This window comes from Emys orbicularis, chromosome 4 (genome assembly GCF_028017835.1).
Source record: "Emys orbicularis isolate rEmyOrb1 chromosome 4, rEmyOrb1.hap1, whole genome shotgun sequence".
NCBI classification, from domain to species: Eukaryota; Metazoa; Chordata; order Testudines; family Emydidae; genus Emys; species Emys orbicularis.
Genome location: NC_088686.1, coordinates 99,714,819 through 99,732,885, shown reverse-complemented (window position 1 = coordinate 99,732,885; position 18,067 = coordinate 99,714,819). Strand labels below are relative to the sequence as shown.

Genomic DNA, 18,067 nt, shown 5'->3' with positions numbered 1-18,067 from the left:
TCCCAACTTGATGTCAATAGGAGCTTTGTAATTGACTTCAACAGGATCGGGATCAAGCCCTAATTAGCCTTTACACCCTGCTAAACCCAAATGCTTAACTTCCTCCATGACCTGCCTTTGGTATTCCAGGCTTTGGAAAGGATGATCCCAGAGTACTTTTGAATCCAGACCTCTTGTGTTACAGCAGTACCACCAAACCAAGTTCTCCCATGTACTTTTGGCATCATATTATTAAGCCTTGCATGAAAGCTTCAGTGCTGAATTTCTATAGGGATGTTTCAGAATTCAAGTCTACTGACATACGCTGCACTCAACTTTATTGCTGATTCTCAATTCAGCCCCCACCCCACCCCCCAACCAAATGGACAACAGCAGGAAGTAGAAAGAAAAAAAGTTACAGACTGATGGAAATGTCTCAATACAGCCATGTGCCAGGCAACATCCAAGCTCTACATAATGAAATGCATAAACAAGCCAAACAGCCTGCACCAGTTCACAAGTGGTTTCTGGATCACTAAACTTCTTTTATTTAGTTCTCTCATAGTTTGTTTTTTTATTATATGTGATTTTTGATCACTCCATTGCACTGCTACATCCCGCATCATGCCCTAAACCAAGAACACCACCGCATAAATTCTGCATACATCTCGCCCACACTGCTCTATGATTAGGTGTTTTAAGAAAAGCTAAGTCAGACATGGTTGACTCTAAATGCAGCGTAATTCACTGGGGCTGGAATCAGACTTAAACACCCTTGTACAGCCATGGTGCTAACAGCATAAATCCAGTTGTTTTATGTGCCTGTGTTTTTGGAGCTGGGATTTGATTTTTTTTATTCTGTCTGTCAAGAAAAGAGGAGAAAAAGAAGGAGAGTTTCAGCCGTGGGAGAGGAGTTTATTTACTTTGCCTGCTACTGTGTCTTTGTTCTATACAAATCCAACGCACATCAGCGATTCAGTAGTAGATCCCAGCATGCAGGAACAGGGAGTCATGTAATAGCTGTAACGAGGCTAGGGATGGAACAGAAGCCCTTCATTTGGCATTCCCCTTCAGCAGAATGCATTTTGATCCCACTTAAATTTTATGAGTTTGAAATTAACTCCCAGCAGAGCCCAACCTTTCAGAAAGTTAAATGTCCCACGGGCTGCTCATTTAAAATTTCATCTGCGATGGTTCCAGAGGATGAAATATGTAAGTAACGCCCAGCATGGCCCCACTGAAAATCATCTAAGGAAAGCACTAAGCATGTCGGAAATTAACTGGCCTGCTCCTCAGCCTGAGGGTTGGAAAGTCCACGTGAAACATGAACTAGGTGAGCAGCAAACAATGAGATTGGGATTGGCAGTCAGAGCCTATGAGCAGTCAGGAGGAACAAAGAGTTAGCAACCTGGTGGAGAGCAGCCAAGGAACAGAGACAGATGTGTAGGAAGAAAAAGATAGGCTTTACAGGAAAGAGACAGAGCACGCAACTGAAAACTAGAGGGGCACAGGGAGCAAAAAGGGAGCAGGCTTCTGGGCCCAGAGACTGGAGGAAGAGAATGCCTGGGAGCAGAGCAGACTGCTACGAAACATTAAAATCCTTTCCAATGTCTCCCGTCCCTATTGTTCTAACTAACAGGGCTCTACTGAGCACATTAAACATAGGGAATGATGTTCTGTTCTCCGCCTCTGTTCTCACGGACTTCAGTGTCAAGTAGTTGTGCCCATTTGAAGGCAAAACTTGTCCCAGGAGAAGGGTCTAAGGCTACGCGGGGGGGAGGGGGGAGAGGAGAATAGAGAAATACTCTGGCATTTCTCAAACATACCATCTGAAATTCTAACAGGATGTCTGTGATCCAAAATCTAAGGGAAATTTGTGTTTATATAGTCATACACTATCCAGTCTCTATGAAAAAAACTGTGTTTTAAAGAGAGCCCTTACCATTATTACTGTTATCATCCACTAAGACAATTTCTTTGAGCAGGTGAGGAGGAGTCCGGTCAATGGCAGAATGAATGGAGCGCAGAATCACTGAGAGTGCTTCATTAACAAATATGAAAACAACGCTGACCTCAGGAAGGCTGTTGGGAAATGTGAGGTTTCTGCACCTGAAAATAAAATACAATAAATATAAACTGCTGTAAGTTTCTGAGTTCATTATAGCTGTGTCTACACTGATATTGCGATCGCTGGTGGGAGATTTCCCAAAACTGCCTGTGACCTAAACTTCAGATGATTCTCTCGGCCTCTTGAGACTGAACTGGGCTGGAAATCATAAGAACAGCGATTCTCTTAATATTTTGATATTTCTCCCCTCCCCCCATGACAAAAAGAAATCTCATAGGCAGGCAAAAATGAAAAATATGTTTTTATAAAATATGTCCAGGTCCAGAAGAGGCAAACTGGTTCACCCATCTCTAATAGTTACACCAAAAACAAGTTCATACAGCATCCACCACCATTAGTTCTTATGCATCAGTACAAGAAAGTAGCAGTTACAGTGGTATTTAGATTTACTGATCTCTACTTGCAGTGTGATCTTTTGGCTACAGATCAAATCTTACTTTCCATAAGCCAGTTCCTATTTCTGCTGATGTGTTTGCCCCTTCCTTCTACTCATAACAGGACTTTCAATTGTAAGGATCAGATTGAAATGTAGTCTTTGATTTTCTTTGATGTTTCCAAAAGGCCTGAAAGAATGTCACACCTTTTTGAGTATCACTCCACTGCAGATAAAAAAAAAAAAAAATGTGGAGTGTCACTTATAGTCAATTACTGTACCACTTGACTGAACTACCTCACCACTGAATGCTTGGTAGTTGCTCTATCCTCCAAAGCTTGATAATTTGTTTCCATGAGCTTCTGATTTGGAAAGATGTCGGTTTTATGACTCTATATGCCATGATCTTTCTGAGGAAATGACTGAAAGACAATTTTAGTCACACTGATCCTTATAACAGAATTTCACTGTACTTTGAAAATCACAGGTCACATTTTTAGCAGGGGATCAGCTCAACATCTAATTACATGCCTGATCCTTTCAGGTGCCAAGGACCCGTAATTACCATTGGTTTTGGTTGTTTTTATGTACGCCACCTCATAGGGATCCAGTCCTGCAAGTTGCTGAGTACTTAAGTATGTGCAATTCCACACATGTGCACACACACTCGATTGCATGTGTAATTCTATACACACTATCAGTAGTGTACACAAATAATAGACTCCACAGAACTACATGCACAAAATTGCATGGACATATTTAGAAGCTACTGACCAGCAACGTTCCCTGTAAAACTGTGTGGCTGCGCAGCAATCTTGAGCATATGACACAGGTCAGAAACCATGTCATTCACTTCTCCTCTGTGATGCCATCATGTGCTCCTTTAAGAACCTGCTGTGCTCACTGCTTGGCCAAGCCCAGGGCATGTGTGACCCCAACCTCCTCGCTGTGGGGGGAATGAAAGCGCTTCCAGTCTCAGAGACATGCTCACAGAGGTGAAAGTAAGCCGGTACGCCCCAGTACGGCGTACCGGCTTCCCCAGGCGGCAATTTAAAGGGCCTGGGGCTACCAGCAGCGGCTGGAACCCCAGGCCCTTTAAATTGCCGCCAGAGCCCCGCTGCTGGAGCCCTGGGGCAGCGGCAGTGAGGCTCCGGGGGTTATTTAAAGGGCCGGGGCTCCTGCTGCCTCTACTGCCCTGGGCCCTTTAAATAGCCGCCGGAGCCCCACCGCCGCTACCCCAGGGCTCCGGGGGCTATTTAACGAGCCGGGGCGGTAGAAGCAGGGGAGTCCTGGGCCCTTTAAATAGCCCCCAGAGCCCCGCTGCCGGAGCCCTGGGGTAGCAGCGGCAGCTGGAGGCTCCGGCAGAGGTTTAAAGGGCCCGGGACGGTAGCGGTGGCCGAGCCCTGGGCCCTTTAAACTGCTGCCGGAGTCCCCGGCTTCCACTGCTACCCCAGCGGGGTACAGGGAGGGCACTTACCGGTACAGGGTGGGCTGGGGCTGGCTCTGACCCCATCCCCACCCCTTCCGCCTGAGGCCCCGCCCCTTCCAGGGGCCAGAGCTGGCCCCAACCCAGCCCCGTACCAGTAAGTCCCTATTTCTACTTTCACCCCTGCATGCTCACCCAGTCCTGATGGGGCCAAAGCACTGTGCACTTTCCCCCTCCCCCCAATGGTTTCCAGTGACACAGCAATTGCTGCTGCGGAGAGGCAGCCAGGGAGGGAGCTGTGGCCCAGGAGCTTCCTGGGAACAGCCGGCAGGGGCCTGAAACTCCTAGCCAAGGGGACTCCTGTTAGGGTTCCCAGTGCTGCTGCTGCAGAGCAAATGGTGGGAACAGGGACAAGTGTGTGATACTGGGGAGAAGACACACCTACACAGTCCTCACTACATACAACACCCCCACCACCACCACCACACACACACACACACACACACACACACGTATAAGCTTGCCCTAGAACAAAAAATGTAGTGCTCACTGGAGTTTGCAGCCCTCTCAGTAACAGAAAAAGTAATCAGAGGTAAAATTGCTGACCAGATTCTGATCTCAGTTTCACCAATGTATACCTATCTATTTCGTTGATGTAACAGAGTGGAAGTCAGTCTGTTTGAAAATTAGGCCCCAAATGAAGTACGCTGTAAACAGGCCAACAGCTTGCATATACTAAAATAATTATCAGTGTCAGCCTAGGAAGATGCTTTTGTTTTATCTACTATGTCAGTGTCTCCAACATATAGACAGAGACATACAAACACATCATCATGGCATAACAAACCAAAAGGTACAGTGATTTTCCTTTCTGCTGTGTAGCTGTGGGAGTCAATGTACAACACTCTGAGCTGTGCACATTCTAGCTGTCATCACCACCAGTGATACTGTAGCACAGAGAGAGAAATTATGAAGAAACAGCACCAACAAAATATAGCAAAAGGCATTGCTTAATAGACAAAGAACAGTTTGATTTGGTGAAGAATATTTTCCAAGCCAATACAAAAGTGCTGAAAACGAGTTTAAAAATAAAGCCTTAATCAATAGTGACTTTTTCTCTCCAGTGCCAGTTGGATTAAGGACTTATTGCCCGTTTGTGAAACTATGCATCCGATGAAGTGGGCTGTAGTCCACGAAAGCTTATGCTCAAATAAATTTGTTAGTGTCTAAGGTGCCACAAGTACTCCTGTTCTTTTTGTGGATACAGACTAACACGGCTGCTACTCTGAAACCTGTCACTGAAAATACAGCTTTGTCGAAGATTACAATTTGTTCATCCATTAAACCACCTAAATTAAATTTAAATAAATAAATAAATGTTGCAGCCCTTTCATAAACTCATGTACAAACTCATGTCCCCCTGCTCTATGGAAAATGGGGTAAGCGGGGTGCAGGAGCAGGGGGGAGGGGGACACCCTGACATTAGCGCCCCCACACACACCCCCGCACAGCAAGCAGGAGTCTCGGGGAGCAGCTCCAAGGCAGAGGGCAGGAGCCGCACATGGCAGTGGGGGGGAGGGATAGCTGCAATTGCTAGCCTGCTGGGCAACTGCTGCACAGGGAACTTAGGGGAGCGGGCAGCTGATAGGGGGGCTGCCGGTCCACCCTGGTTCCAAGCCCCCACCAGCTAGCTGCAACGGGCTGCTCTTCCTGCAAGCAGTGGACAAAGCAGGCAGCTGCCAAACGGAGCATTGCATAACTTTAAACGAGCATGTTCCCTAACTGATCAGCAATGTAACAACGTTAACCAGGACGACTTTAAGTGAGGAGTTACTGTATCCATACTGAATTCCTGCTTCCCACTTTTCTCTCTCCCATAAGAGATAGAGGGCTGGGGCTTATTTTTTCCTGGCTAAATTTGTTTACACATTTTCAAATTAATCTCACTGGGGCTGATTCTCCATTGCCTAGCACCTTGGACAGACGTTCACATCAATTTAAAGTACGTGCAAACCGAATGCCATCGTGACTCAGTAGCATTAGACATTCATTTTGTCCTGGTGTAAGTGATTAGAAAGCATGCAGGGAATGGAGAATCAGGGCCCAATTGTTTCTAATCCCTCCCGTCCCTTTTGCATTAATTCTTTTCCCATCACTGATGTATTCTGGCATCTTAAGAGGAGTTCATGGATTTTTTTTCCATTGTGTGGCCCATGAGTGGTTTTCACTTCCAGCAGGAATCCTCTTCCCTTAATATAGAAGGGAAACATATTTTCTTGTTTACATTGGGCATTCATGTCCGAGAGAGAGAGAGAGAGAGAGAAAGAAAGAAAGAATGACCTACTTATTTCACTTACAAACTGGATTTCGACCTAAATATCCAGGACACAAGGCATTTATACACTTGCACATCTATCACTATCCTTTCTTGGGGGAATTTTATTCAGTATGAAACACAGCATAATTCTAGCTATGAACCACCAAGTAAAAGGGGTGGAGGTTGTTAAAATGTACATTGAGGAGCATATGTATGGAAGGATATGACATGGCTCAAAACCTTGGGTCCAATAAGCTCTAAGAACAGAGTGATCACAACATAGCAAGTAAGAACTCCTGAATTCTTATGCTAACTCTGTCTCTGACTTACTCTGTGGCCCTGGACAAGACACTTAACCTGCCTGTGGTCCGTATTCCCTATTTGGAAAGTGGGGCTAACGCCAGTAACCCTTCTCACAGGGGCAGAGCTGAGTATAGAGGGTATGTCTACACTGCAGTTAGATACTCATGGCTGGCCTGTGCCAGCTGACTCGGGCTCACGGGGCTTGGGATAAGAAGCTATTTAATTGCATTGTAGTCGTCTGAACTTGGGCTGCAGCCTGAGCTCTGGGACCCTCCACATCACAGGGTCCCCAAGCCCAGGTGTCTATACTACAATTAAACAGCCTTGCAGCCCAAGCCCCACAAGCCTGAGTCAGCTGGCACAAGCCAGCTGCGGGTTTTTAATTGCAGTGTAGACATACCCTCAGTAGTTACTGTTCAGTGTTTTTAAAATGTAAAATCCTAGATATTATTTATCGTTATGACAACCAGTATCATTTATGTTGGAGTCTGAAAAATAATCTCCAGTGGCCACGTCTGCTAAATTACATAAGGCTAATAAAGCTAATGTAACTGTTGCCATGGTTATCAGAAATTTACAGAAACTTCTAACGTTCTATTGGCAGCAGACTTGTAAGCAGGGGGAAGGATACATGATGATGATTCTTCAAAATCTTTGCCCATAAAAAAAATCTATCCAGCCAGGGCATGTACATAGTGGTAATGAACTTCACTCAGTCACAGTAAAATCAGTGTCCCTGTTCTGTGTTCTAGCCACTGGATCTCACTGCCTCAGGAACAGTGCTTTTCTACAGGATGATATATGGCATATTAGTAGTAATGAGATAAAATTCAGCATGGGTGCAGACAATGGGGTGGGGTGGGGAGAAAGAGAGAGCTGTGGATGGCTTTAGGCCTCCCAAAATGTAGGGATTATGTTCATAAATAAAGGAAACACTATGTCTGGAATAGAAATTAATTTATCTCACTTGATTAAAAGAGGACAAATGTAGTTATGGTACAAAAACTACCCCTGGAAGCAATATTAAACAGCTATTATTTTATTACTTTTTAACTCTAGCCTTCCCAAATAAAAAAAAGTTGTCTATATGCCCCTGTTCAGGAGTGGTGAATCTCTATGATGACCAAATGGAAGGGTGAACTGTTTCTGATAAAATAAGAAATGATGCAAATCACAGACTGAACCAGAACAGTTTTCAAATCTTGGGAAAGATTCAGGGGTGAAAGTAACTTAAAGTAACTTAAAGGATTTAACGGTATGCCGGAGCCATGAGCAGGGCCTCAACTGGAGGGGGCGTGGCCTCAAACGGAAGGGGCGGGACCTTTCGAGCCATGGGATTTAAAGGGCCCTGGGCTCCAGCTGCTGGTCTTGGGGGCCATTTAAAGGGCCCGGGGCTCCCGGCCACCACTATCGCAGTGGAGCCCTGGGCCCTTTAAATCGCCGCCTAAGCCCTGCTGCCAGAGCCCTAGGGTAGCAGCGGTGGCTGGGGGCTCGGGCGGTGATTTAAAGGGCCAGGGACTCCCAGCCGCCGCTACTGCAGCAGACCCCGGGCCCTTTAAATTGCCGAAGGAACTGCGGGGCTCCCGGCTGCCGCCGCCACCCCAGGGCTCCGGCAGCAGGGCTCAGGCGGTGATTTAAAGGGCCCAGGGCTCTGGTTGCCACTACTGCCCCAGGCCCTTTAAATCTCCACCCGAGCCCCACTGTCAGAGCCGGCAGAGATTTAAAGGGCCCGGGCGGTAGTGGTGGCCAGAGCCCCCGGCCCTTTAAATCGCCGCCTGAGCCCTGCTGCTGGAGCCCTGGGGTAGCGGCGGCAGGGCTCCGGCGGTGACTTAAAGGGCCAGGGGCTCCCAGCCGCCGTTACTGCAGCAGGGCCCCAGGCCCTTTAAATTGCCGCCGGAGCGCCGGGGATCCCAGTCAGAGACAAACACCTACAGGATCTCCATCAAGCGTTCTTAAAACTACAATACCCACCTGGTGAAGTGAAGAAACAGATTGACAGAGCCAGAAGGGTACCCAGAAGTCACCTACTACAAGACAGGCCCAACAAAGAAAGTAACAGAACGCCACTAGCCGTCACCTTCAGCCCCCAACTAAAACCTCTCCAGCGCATCATCAAGGATCTACAACCTATCCTGAAGGACGATACCTCACTCTCACAGACCTTGGGAGACAGGCCAGTCCTCGCTTACAGACAGCCCCACAACCTGAAACATACACTCACCAGCAACTACACACCACACAACAAAAACACTAACCCAGGAACCAAACCCTGCAACAAACCCTGGTGCCAACTACGTCCGCATATCTATTCAAGGAACACCATCATAGGACCTAACCACATCAGCCACACCATCAGGGACTCGTTCACCTGCACATCTATCAATGTGATATATGCCATGTGCCAGCAATGCCCCTCTGCCATGTACATTGGCCAAACCGGACAGTCTCTACGCAAAAGAATAAATGGACACAAATCTGACATCAGGAATTATAACATTCAAAAACCAGTAGGAGAACACTTCAACCTCCCTGGTCACTCAATAACAGATTTAAAAGTGGCAGTTCTTCAACAAAAAAAACTTCAAAAACAGACTCCAATGAGAAACCACAGAACGGGAATTAATTTGCAAACTGGACACCATCAAATTAGGCCTGAATAGAGACTGGGAGTGGATGGGTCATTACAGAAACTAAATCAATTTGTTAGTCTCTAAGGTGCCACAAGTACTCCTAGTTGTTTTTACAAAAACAAATTTCCCCTTGGTAAATACTCACACTTTCTTGTCAACTGTTTGAAATGGGCCGCCTTGTTTACACTGGCCTCATTAACATTACCACAGTGATTTCCACTCCTTGTCAACTGCTGAGAATTGCCTATTTCCAACTTAAATTTAATTGGCTCGTTAGCACTGACCCCCCATTTGGTAAGGCAACTCCCATCTTTTCATATACTGTGTATTTATACCTCCCTACTGTATGTTCCACTCCATGCATCTGATGAAGTGAGTTTTAGCCCACGAAAGCTTATGCCCAAATAAATTTGTTAGTCTCTAAAGTGCCACAAGGACTCCTCATTGTTTTTGCTGATACAGTCTAACACAGCTACCACTCTGAAACCTGTCTGGTATTGTTGAAGTAAAAATCTGCCTCTCAGTCAAAGGAGATGATGGGCAAGGTCAAGAATCAAAATGCACCTGAATAAACTTAACCTGGGGTACAATCCATTACTCACCCTGTATAATGCAACACCCTGGAGACTGCAGCTCTGTGCTGCCAGTCAAAAACATTTTTTTGGAGCAGCTATTTCTACAGGGAATGGGGTAGGCAGATACAAAAAACTAAAGCAAAAATAGAAATGATATAAGGTGTTCATTGAACCAGTGCACACCACCAATTGCTGAAACCAACAAAGTCTGCATGCAGGTGACACTGAGCCAGTCAGCAACACAAGAAGGGGCGGGGGGGAAATGAACCAAGGGTAGTTGCAGGAGTAGAGTAAAGAAGACCAAGAAAATACTCAAGCAAAAAATAAACACTAAATATTTGACCAGACTGAGGAATTCTGAACAGTATTTAGTCATAGAATTTCTGCCTTAAATAACTCGTTAGTCATTGAGGGCCAGACACAGATACTCTTACTTGCTGCAAATAGTCCATTGACTTGACACAGACTATATGTGAAATAAAGTGCTACTCCGTATGAGTAAGAGTACCCGATAATAAAATATTGGGACAAATTTATCAAACAGTGGATTCTTGGCCAGATTTAGACCTGGTTTAAGCAAACAAACTGGCCTGGCATAAGCATGCAGATTTGGGCCTGGTGTAAGCAAATGGCAGCGCCAGAAGTCTGCAGGCCAGACTAAGCTGTGAGGTAATGTTGGTGTAAGGACTATGTTGGGTCTAAGGTGTTCAGAAAATTGGAGTAAGTGGGAGTGCAGCGGTCACTGTTGAAACACAACATTTCCAACCGTTAGAACCATTGCAGTTATTCCTTAGGTTTACAACAGGAAATAACTCTGGTATTTTGGGGCCCACACTCCAGTTAGTTGCTTTTCCTGTACACCAGTTAGTTATTTTCTGTCAGGAACAGATTTAAAAGTCTCCTTATGAACATACAGTATTAAATATGCGGAGCAAACTTACTAGAGGAGAGATTACTGTGCTTTCTTGTTTCTGTGCTTATTGCAAAGAGTATTTTGAATATACATCTTCTGCCACTACTGGATGCTCCTTTTTCACTCCATTTTAAGCCTCCAGAAGAGTAAGGTACATCCATTTTGCAAACTTATTGCATGCCAGTTTGGGGCAAGTTGTATTACGATACCACTTTACTTATTTTCCGGCGATCTTTTACCCAGCATCTCTGGCCACCATTTATATTACCAATGAATTTGGCTTTCAACTTCCAGGATATTTTCTGTTTTCTTCTGAACTTATACAACAGCTGGGAATGTGATTCTGGCACTCTCTCTCAATACATGATACCTTGCCTAGATTGTAGAATCCAGAAAAGCAATTGATATATCTTGACAAATAATATATATCTTACTTAGTTTGCTATGTTGTCATTATGTTTGCACTACCTTTTATCTCTTGTCTTCTGGCATTCTACCACAGATCCCTACCAAACTCAGAAGTGTGGTTATACTGTAGGTAAAGGACTAGGGACAAATTCATTCATTGATGATGCAAGTGGGTGAAACGTCATAGAAATTTGATGTAAGATAATGTAAGATGTATATTCAAAATACTCTTTGCAATAAGCACAGAAACAAGAAAGCACAGTAATCTCTCCTCTAGTGAGTTTGCTCCGCATATTTAATACTGTATGTTCATAAGGAGGCTTTTAAATCTGTTCCTGACTGAAAATAACTAACTGGTGTACAGGCAAAAACATTAAAGCTTTCCAAGCTTTTTCTAAAGAGTGTAGCACTTCAAGGACTTCTGAGGGTCAAATATTGTTCCCAGGCATGTCCTCAGCTAAGATGTCTATTGGTGAATGTAACATACAGAAAAATCCTTTCAGAACAGAATACATTATGCTATGATGATGATGATCTATGTAATGACTAATTCATTAACAGAGGAACAACGTCAATGTATTTTTAATATTTATTACTATCACAGAGTACTCCTTCCCTCTGATGTTTATAATAATCAGAAGTTTTAAACTGAAATTTATTTCTTTATTAGAGCATAAGCTTTCATGGGCTACAGCCCACTTCTTCGGATGCCGTGGGCTGTAGCCCACGAAAGCTTATGCTCTAATAAATTTGTTAGTCTCTAAGGGTATGTCTACACTGCCGCGCTAGTTCGGCGGCTGGGGATCGAAGTTCCGGGTTCGATTTATCGCGTCTGGTGTGGACGCGATAAATCAAACCAGGAAGTGCTCGCCGTCGACTGCGGTACTCCAGCTAGACGAGAGGAGTACCGCGGAGTCGACGGGGGAGCCTGCCTGCCGCGTGTGGACCGCGTCTGAACCGCGGTAAGTTCGAAGTAAGGTATGTCGAATTCAGCTACGTTATTCACGTAGCTGAATTTGCGTACCTTACTTCGACTTGGGGGGTAAGTGTAGACCAAGCCTAAGGTGCCACAAGTACTCCTGTTCTTTTTGCGGATACAGACTAACACGGCTGCTACTCTGAAACATTTCTTTATTAGTTTACCTTCCAATCACACCTCACAATGGTTTCTTATAAGTGATGGGAAGTTACATTTGTTTGTTTGTTTTAAAGCATTGAAACATTCTAAAAAATAGTAATGGACTTTGGAAACAGAGCTAAGAGCACAAAAGGAAGGTCTATCTATCATCCTTGGCAGAGCATCACTGAACAACACATAAGAAGCAGATGAAGTGAGGAAAACGGTGGAAAGTCCTATGGGTTGGTGTCTCACCTTCTATAGTTCTGTAAATTACATAAAACTCAATGGCCTCTCCTGAAGTTTTCGCGCTGTCTTTTACCTTTGCTACAATTCCTTAGATCACTTCTTTAATCACCCACAAGTTTTCATGGGGAAAATATCATTTTCTACTAAATTTTTCAAATTTTGATGGTAAATTTTAAACCCAAAAAACAAAACAAAAATGTCAGTTAAGTTTTTAATTGCTTTTTTGTTTGTTCGTTTCAGTTCTGTTTCTGAACATGGGGAAAATTGGGCTCTTGTTCAACTCCTTTCTCAAGTTTTTCCTTTTTTCTCCAGTGTAAAAAAAAAAAAAGAAAGGGGAAGCTGAGAGAAACTGGGTTTACCCAGTTTCACCTTTTCTTAATTCTTTCAAAGCTTTTTCAGTGAAAAAAATGTTTGAGAAAGTGATGGATTATTCTTTAATTATTTTGTTCTATTTTTCCCCTAATTATTTTTCTATTTTAAAACTCTTTTTAAAAAAAGTCTGCATCAGTGAGGGAAAACCACTCACACTTTGTTTTACTTTTCCAGCTAGAAAAGTGTGAAAACAGTTTCTTATAAGCGTGAGAAAATGCGAATCTCATTTTTTAAAAATTTGTTTCACAGTCATTCACATCTTTCTAATTGGGGGAAAAAGTAAAAGTGAGAAGATGTTCTCTCCCCCACATTCTCACATTTTTACTTTTTTCCAAGGTTTTTGCCAATAGGAAAAGGTTACAGAGAGGGGGGAAACCACTTGCTCTCCCACTTTTTCCTATGTGAAAAAAGGGAAGAAAGTTAGAAAAAGAGAGAAAGGGGGCAGACCACAAAATCCAAAAACTGAAAATGAAAACTTTTCAATTTTTGAACAATGATAGTTTTTTTTAATTCAAAACACATTTTAAATAATTTCTAATGAATCAAAATGAACATTTTCATTTAGAAATTTTCCATAAAAAATTAATGAAATATTTTATTTGAAATTTTAACAGGACTAATACATGATCTTTTTTCCCCACCTTTATTATTCCTCAGGGCAACAATTCTGATCCTGAGAGGTGGGAAGGTCCCAGAGCACAGCCTAAGCTGGAATGTCTACACCACAATTAGACAGCCCCGCAGCCCGAATCACCTGGCATGAGGCAGCTGCAGGTGTCTAATCGCAGCATAGACATACACTTAGAGAGAAAGGATGATTTTAGTGGTGAGGCACTGAACTGGAAATCAGGAGATTCCTGATTCTCCCCCTGACTCTCTGTGACACTTTAGGAAAGTCATTTAACTTCTCTGTACCTCGGTTTCCCTAGCTATAGAAAGTGGATAATAACCTACTTCACGATGAGGTATGAGGCTGAATCCATCAGCGCTTGTGAGGAACTCATATATGACCACCACGTATGTACCTCCACACAAGTGTACCTCACATGGCTGTAGCTCCCAGTAAAGACAATGTACCTGAAGCCACAACTGAACCATTGTTGCATTCTTCTGACTGGCAGTTCTGTACCATCTGCTAGGTTTTCAAGTATAAAGTAGAGCGGAGTCCAATGCCTGGATTTTTCTTTTCTGTTTTTTTTTATTTTATTTTATTTTTGTATTTAAGGGCTGACCACTCTTTATCCAGCTATGGATAAGTGAGGTTCTGTATGTATTTCCCCTCTTCCTATGCCAAAGGAGACTGATCTTCAAAACAGATCAGAACACACACACAGACTACCTGCTTCCTATCTCAGAAGTAACATCTCCTGTTCTCTTATAATTTGGGATGACACAGAGGTCATTTACTTTTTGCAAATGAAATTGGCAGAAGCTCCTGGGTTCAAGTCTCCCAATGTCATCTCCAGGACTCTATGTACTACCGTAATGCTGACCAACACTGGGAATAATAACATAAGCATATGACGAACAAGCATATGACGCTAAAGCATCACAAAACATGAATTTAATGGATGTTTCCCTTGTCTCTGCGGACATATTTAAATTCCTTGGCTATGCAATCTGCTCAATCGGCTCCTAGTTTATGATTGTTTCTATGGGCCGGATCCTGCTCCCATTCAAAGCAATCAGACTTTTACCACTGACTTGAATGAGCAGGATCAAACCTTAAGATTCTGATTTATCATGATTGTTAAGCACAAGCCTAGCTTTAACTTATTACTTAATGTGGAATAGCTGAGTTTTCTAAACACCAGGTTTTTAATATGCAATCAAAACCTTTTCCCTACAAAGCAAAGAGAACATCCCTGCTGCACACTTCCAGTCAGCTGGGAAAAGAGGTGATCCTTCTGCAAGCCAAACACTGTTGTACATTTAGCAACCCCTGCAAAAAGAGAAAATACACATTTTTTCCTCCCTCCAGTTGTCCTGCCTCTGATTTTCACGAAAATGCAGCATTTTTCAATGCAGAAAACGCTTCACTGACTGTAGTCACCCATTGGCCGATTCTTTCATTCCACGTATGCCTCATAAAAGAAATTCTGCAGAACAGTTCCTCCACTGGGGGTCCACTCTGCACCTTTTACCTCCATTCCCCACCTCTCACCCCTCCATAAGCAAAGAAGAACAGTGTTATCTTTGTTTCACAGATGTGCTTCAGGGATCAGGCAACAACAAAATGTTCCCAACCAGCATAGTAGAAGCATAATTCTGCATCTGGTCAAAAGAAGACTTGGTGCACAGCTCTGGGATTCCTTAATAACCTAACTTTCAACAATATCTTTCTTGTTCAATGTTTTACACACAGCAAGCTTCATATGCGCTGCCTGCCCTACTTAAAACAATAAGCACAGCAGAGCTGCAGCTAAACCAATGTGTTATCCCATTCCTGCCTAGAGTGAGGCTGGCACTGCTTTCTTCAAAATGGTTCCAAGCCCACTAGAGCTAGTAGTTAGCTGTTGCCAATGGTATTTTCTGCCAAATATAGACGCAGTGCTGGCTGACAGATGGGGACTGGGGGTGGGAGGCCGAGAAGTAAACAGCTCATCACTGAGATTCCAGCAACAGAAAATAACTATCGGGAAGTACTGGGAGAGAAAGATGCGACAGAATCCCCACAGTATTGCTTATGCTGTGTGGTAAGTACTGTAGATAAGGAGGTACACAGCAGGGAACTACTCCAATATGTTATCATCATTTCAGGAGGGTTGAATATTCCATAGACGTTAGCACAATTATCATCATTTGTATTACAATAGCGCCTACAGTTCTCAACTAGGCTTGGGGCCCCACTGTGCTACCTCTTTAGAAACACATAGTAAGAGATGCATACCCCAAAGGAAAGCGAGCAGTTTCAACAGGTGAAATTCTCTCCTATACAGAGGCTGAGCACAAGGCCATGTTCAATATAAGTCGCACTTAAAACCTACTTTGAGGTATGGCAATTGCTATATTCTCTGCTCGACTTTATTTGTACAATCATTCTCTCCCATTAAAATTGATCAATTTTGCCTAAAGAAATAAGGACCCCAGGATTGGCCCATTTTTTCCATGTTTAAACATCTTTGGTTCACAAAATCTAGCCTCAGTTTTGTGAGCACAACTAATTGCAGCCCAAATCATTGCAACTTAGACCTCTAACTGCCCTACGTGGTTATACATTTAAATGTAGGCGAAAACTGAGCCTATAAAACGTAAGACTGCTTCTCAAAATCATGTATATGATATGTGCCTAACATGTTCAACAGAGTTGCTGTCTCTATGACCCTACAGATAGATGCAGAGGAGCTCCTCTCTTGAGTCATCCTACATCAACTGTTCAAACCCTGTATGAAAGAGCAGAGAGTCATACTAGCATGTTACAAAAGGAGTTGAAGTACCTGATTAAGTTAGGGTCTGGTACAGGGAGGTCTTGTAAGAATGTAAGAAGAGCATAGTTTGAGAAGAAAACCTAGACAGAAGTTTATGTCTGATGGTTATTTCAGTTACCAGCAAAGCCAAAACATAGATGGAGGCAAGCTTGGACTATATAAAGTGGATGTATATTTTCTCTTCAGAGAAGAGTAACTATTTTTACTGTTTCAAAAATGTATAATTTACTGTTTCAAAAATGAATTTTTCAAACGTGTATGGTATTTGATCTATCGTATGCTAGACACTGTAAGGCAGCCACAGGGGCATGCCATTAAAAAAATTCAACCTTGCCACCTATGGTAATTAAATTTACAGCATTTTTTCTAGTATTTTTTATTCTCAGTATCTGAAATAAATACTGGCCTAAAATACCACTGCGTAGTACGTGTTGATTTATTTAATGGTACTAACTATGCAGAAACATACTAATAAAGCGGAATAGACCAGTGCTCCATCTTGTCCAGTACCCAGTCTCTGACAGTGGCCAATATCATCTCCTTTAGAGGAAGGTGCAAAAAATGCTGCAGTGGGTGATTATGGGTAACACATTTCCAGAGACAGATCCCTCCTAACCTATAATAGTTAAAGGTTGGTTTATGCCAAGCAAATACCTGTCAAGAATGGTCTAGTTATTACTTAGTCCTGCCTTGAGTGCAGGGGACTGGACTAGATGACCTAATGAGGTCCTTTTCTGTCCTACACTTCTATGAGACTTTAGATCCCTTCCAAAAGTCTCTTATAAATATTGGCTATTATAACTCTGGATATTTTTGTTATCTATATAAAATGTCCAATTCTGTTTTGGAATCCTGTTATGTTCTTGGCCTCAATTATATCTTGTGGCAGTAAGTTCCAAAAACTACTTGTACATTGCCTGAAAACATATTTCCTTTCATCAGTATTGAATTTGCCACATTTAATTGAATATTCCCTTGTTCTTGTATTAGGAGAAAGATCAGAAACATCTATGCATCCCATCTTCTTTGGACCATTCATTATTTTGTAGTCATGGATCGAGAAGCATATCTTAAATTTTGACTGTGCAGAGTTACCTAAAGATCAAAACTTTCATGGAAATTACAAACACAATTCCTTTTAACTGGGATTTCTTTAAAAATCCCCACCGTAATAATTTTCTCTCAGACATAGTAATGTTCATGCTCTCTGACTTTTTAATTTTTTATATTTAGAGTTTTAAAAAATTAAATTGAAATCCTTGAGGAGCATCATTTCATAAGAAAAAAAAAAAAGCACAGACGTGCTTCTATTCTGACAAGAACGTCTTGTTAGTCCTAGAAGATTTATTTTTTTCTAAATTAATTTACAATTAAAAAAGAAACAGATTGTTCATAAAGATACTGCTAATGGATTAAAACTAGAATGCAAAAATAATTGCACAGGGCTCGATATCTTTTATGTTGGCACTGCATCAGATCTCAGATATACATTTGTAATATCTAAATTCTGGATTGGTGCTGTGATCAAACCTTTTAACTGATTCTGGGTCATTTTTTTTTTCCTTATTACTTTATCTAGTATATGGTACAATTTCTGTTTACTTGTTTTACTTGTTAAAACATGTGGTTTAAAGATCTGAATAAGAAGTCAACTGGATCACTTAATGGGTTGGTAATGAGATACAAAGCCGTTCATGTCTAGATCACTGGTGCAAACCTAATCCTGGTTTGTACCAGCCAGTAGTGATTACTGTAATATCTGTTTGGGTGGATTGTGAGATATCAATTTCTCTCCATCCAGTTTCCAGTGGACAAGAGTTCACATCAGAAACTTGGCACTTTTGTTTCT

At 42.7% G+C, this 18,067-nt stretch overlaps 1 protein-coding gene across 2 annotated transcripts in view; it reads right to left on the bottom strand.

The window, feature by feature from the left end:
* GALNT18 (polypeptide N-acetylgalactosaminyltransferase 18) overlaps nt 1–18,067 on the bottom strand; it is a 432,615-nt gene that overhangs the window by 206,251 nt on the left and 208,297 nt on the right. For both annotated transcript variants that reach the window (XM_065403832.1, XM_065403833.1), the window contains exon 3: nt 1,922–2,088. In XM_065403832.1, the coding sequence (XP_065259904.1) occupies nt 1,922–2,088 (167 nt within the window). The remainder of the gene's footprint in view (nt 1–1,921; nt 2,089–18,067) is intronic.